Here is a 1,705-nt window from a genome sequence, read left to right as displayed (position 1 = left end):
CGACAGAATATTTTGTTGATCAAGAAAAATGTTCCTATTTAATTCTATTACACACAACTGCAGCTTTGTGCATAGGGACAACAGCAATGGTAGCGACAGGAACGATGCTGATAGCGTACCTCAAACATATTTGTGGAATGCTTAGCATCGCCAGGTAAAAGAGAATTTGAGCGTTCGTTTCATAAGTTATTATATCTAGTCTGTTTACTCGATCAAAGATTAAAGAATTACAGAAAAAAATTATTCATAGTTATCGCATTGAGAAGGCAATGGCGATTAATATGCAACAAAATATCAACCAAGAGAAAATTATTATAATTTATAAAGGGATAATCTGTGCGGTAGACATTCATCGCAAAGCTACAAAGTTAGTATATATCCAGTAATGTCTATATAATATGTTACTAACATTTATTTATCCCTGAAGGTTTTCCCAAGTTTTAATAAAGAGTTTTGAAGGATCGTTCTTCTTTTTAATAGCGGCTGGTATGGTCTGTTTAAGCAGCACTCTTGTTCAAGTAAGATTTATTTTTTTGTTATTAAATAATATATCTTACTATAAAAGATATCTTTTTCATTATATTGAGATTAATTAAAAAATCTTTAGCTAAAATAATATATGGAAAAATAATTTATTCGCAATTTAAAACCAAGAATCAAGAAATCAGGAGAATTGTTATCCTTTACAAACATATGATTTATATACGTATTTTACAAAATTTCAAAGTTTTCTTATGTAGAATATACAATTTAAAAAATGGACTATTACGTAATGCATACTCTATAACCTGTTGTAAAGAATTATAGAAAATTTATTAAGGTTTTTATATGTAAGAAATTAAAATACACAGGTAATTTTATATTTTTTTTTATACTTTAGTCTTATATTTTTCAGATCGCATTGTACAACGATACCGTAGAGCAACTTATACTACCGCTTATGTTTATAAGTGTCCTCTACGTATACATGTTTTTATCCAACTATACTGCACAGGAAGTTACAGATCACAATGAATACGTATTTGCCACAGTGTAAGAAACATTTGCATCGTACGTTTATACTCAAGTAATCAATTTGCAAAATTTTTTAACAAAAATTGAAAGTTATATTAAAATTCATGAAAGTATTATATTTAAAACTAATACGATTTCTGAAACGAATATGCATACTATAACAATTATCGACAAATATTTTTATTTTTTTATGATTCTGAATATCAGTTCGTTATTGTTTTGTAGGTATAATGTTCAGTGGTACATGGCTCCGTTACCCATACAGAAAATGATGTTATTCTTGCTACAAAAGGGCACTAAGGCTTTTCATATAATCCTCGGTGGAATATTTATTGCATCCATGGAAAGTGCTGCTACGGTAAATATATAACCGTATATACTACAATTCATAATAGAGTTTTTTATTATTCCCACGAATATATTGTTTAAACGAATATTTATTTTGAGATTTTCACAACTTTAGAATCATGCTTTGATGAATAGAGAAAAAGCAGCTCTATTAACAAAATTATATTAAGAATAAAATATAAATTATCAGCGCGCTCACCAAATTAAAAAAAAATAAAATAAAGAGTAAAGAAACTTTTTAACTTTAACTTCAAACATATTGTCCCTCCATTAATTTAGAGTATTTAAATAACAGCCAGTTCACCAAACCTTTAATATAGCTTCTTACAGAATAAAATAAAAA

The 1,705-nt window shown here is 27.6% G+C and overlaps 1 protein-coding gene across 1 annotated transcript; it reads left to right on the top strand.

Annotated features, from left to right (window-relative positions):
* Nucleotides 1-19: 19 nt before the first annotated feature.
* Nucleotides 20-1,372, top strand: LOC112461347 (the record flags this gene model as incomplete). The annotated part of the gene is made up of 5 exons (XM_025026560.1): nucleotides 20-154; nucleotides 251-367; nucleotides 428-518; nucleotides 896-1,032; nucleotides 1,240-1,372. Coding segments are annotated over exons 1-5 (546 nt in total), but the record flags the coding sequence as incomplete, so codon positions are not given.
* Between the last annotated feature and the right edge of the window lie 333 nt (nucleotides 1,373-1,705).

Source organism: Temnothorax curvispinosus, unplaced genomic scaffold, assembly GCF_003070985.1.
Source record: "Temnothorax curvispinosus isolate PA1 unplaced genomic scaffold, ASM307098v1 QBEX01011283.1, whole genome shotgun sequence".
NCBI lineage: Eukaryota > Metazoa > Arthropoda > Insecta > Hymenoptera > Formicidae > Temnothorax > Temnothorax curvispinosus.
This window is presented reverse-complemented; position numbering and strand designations above follow the sequence as displayed.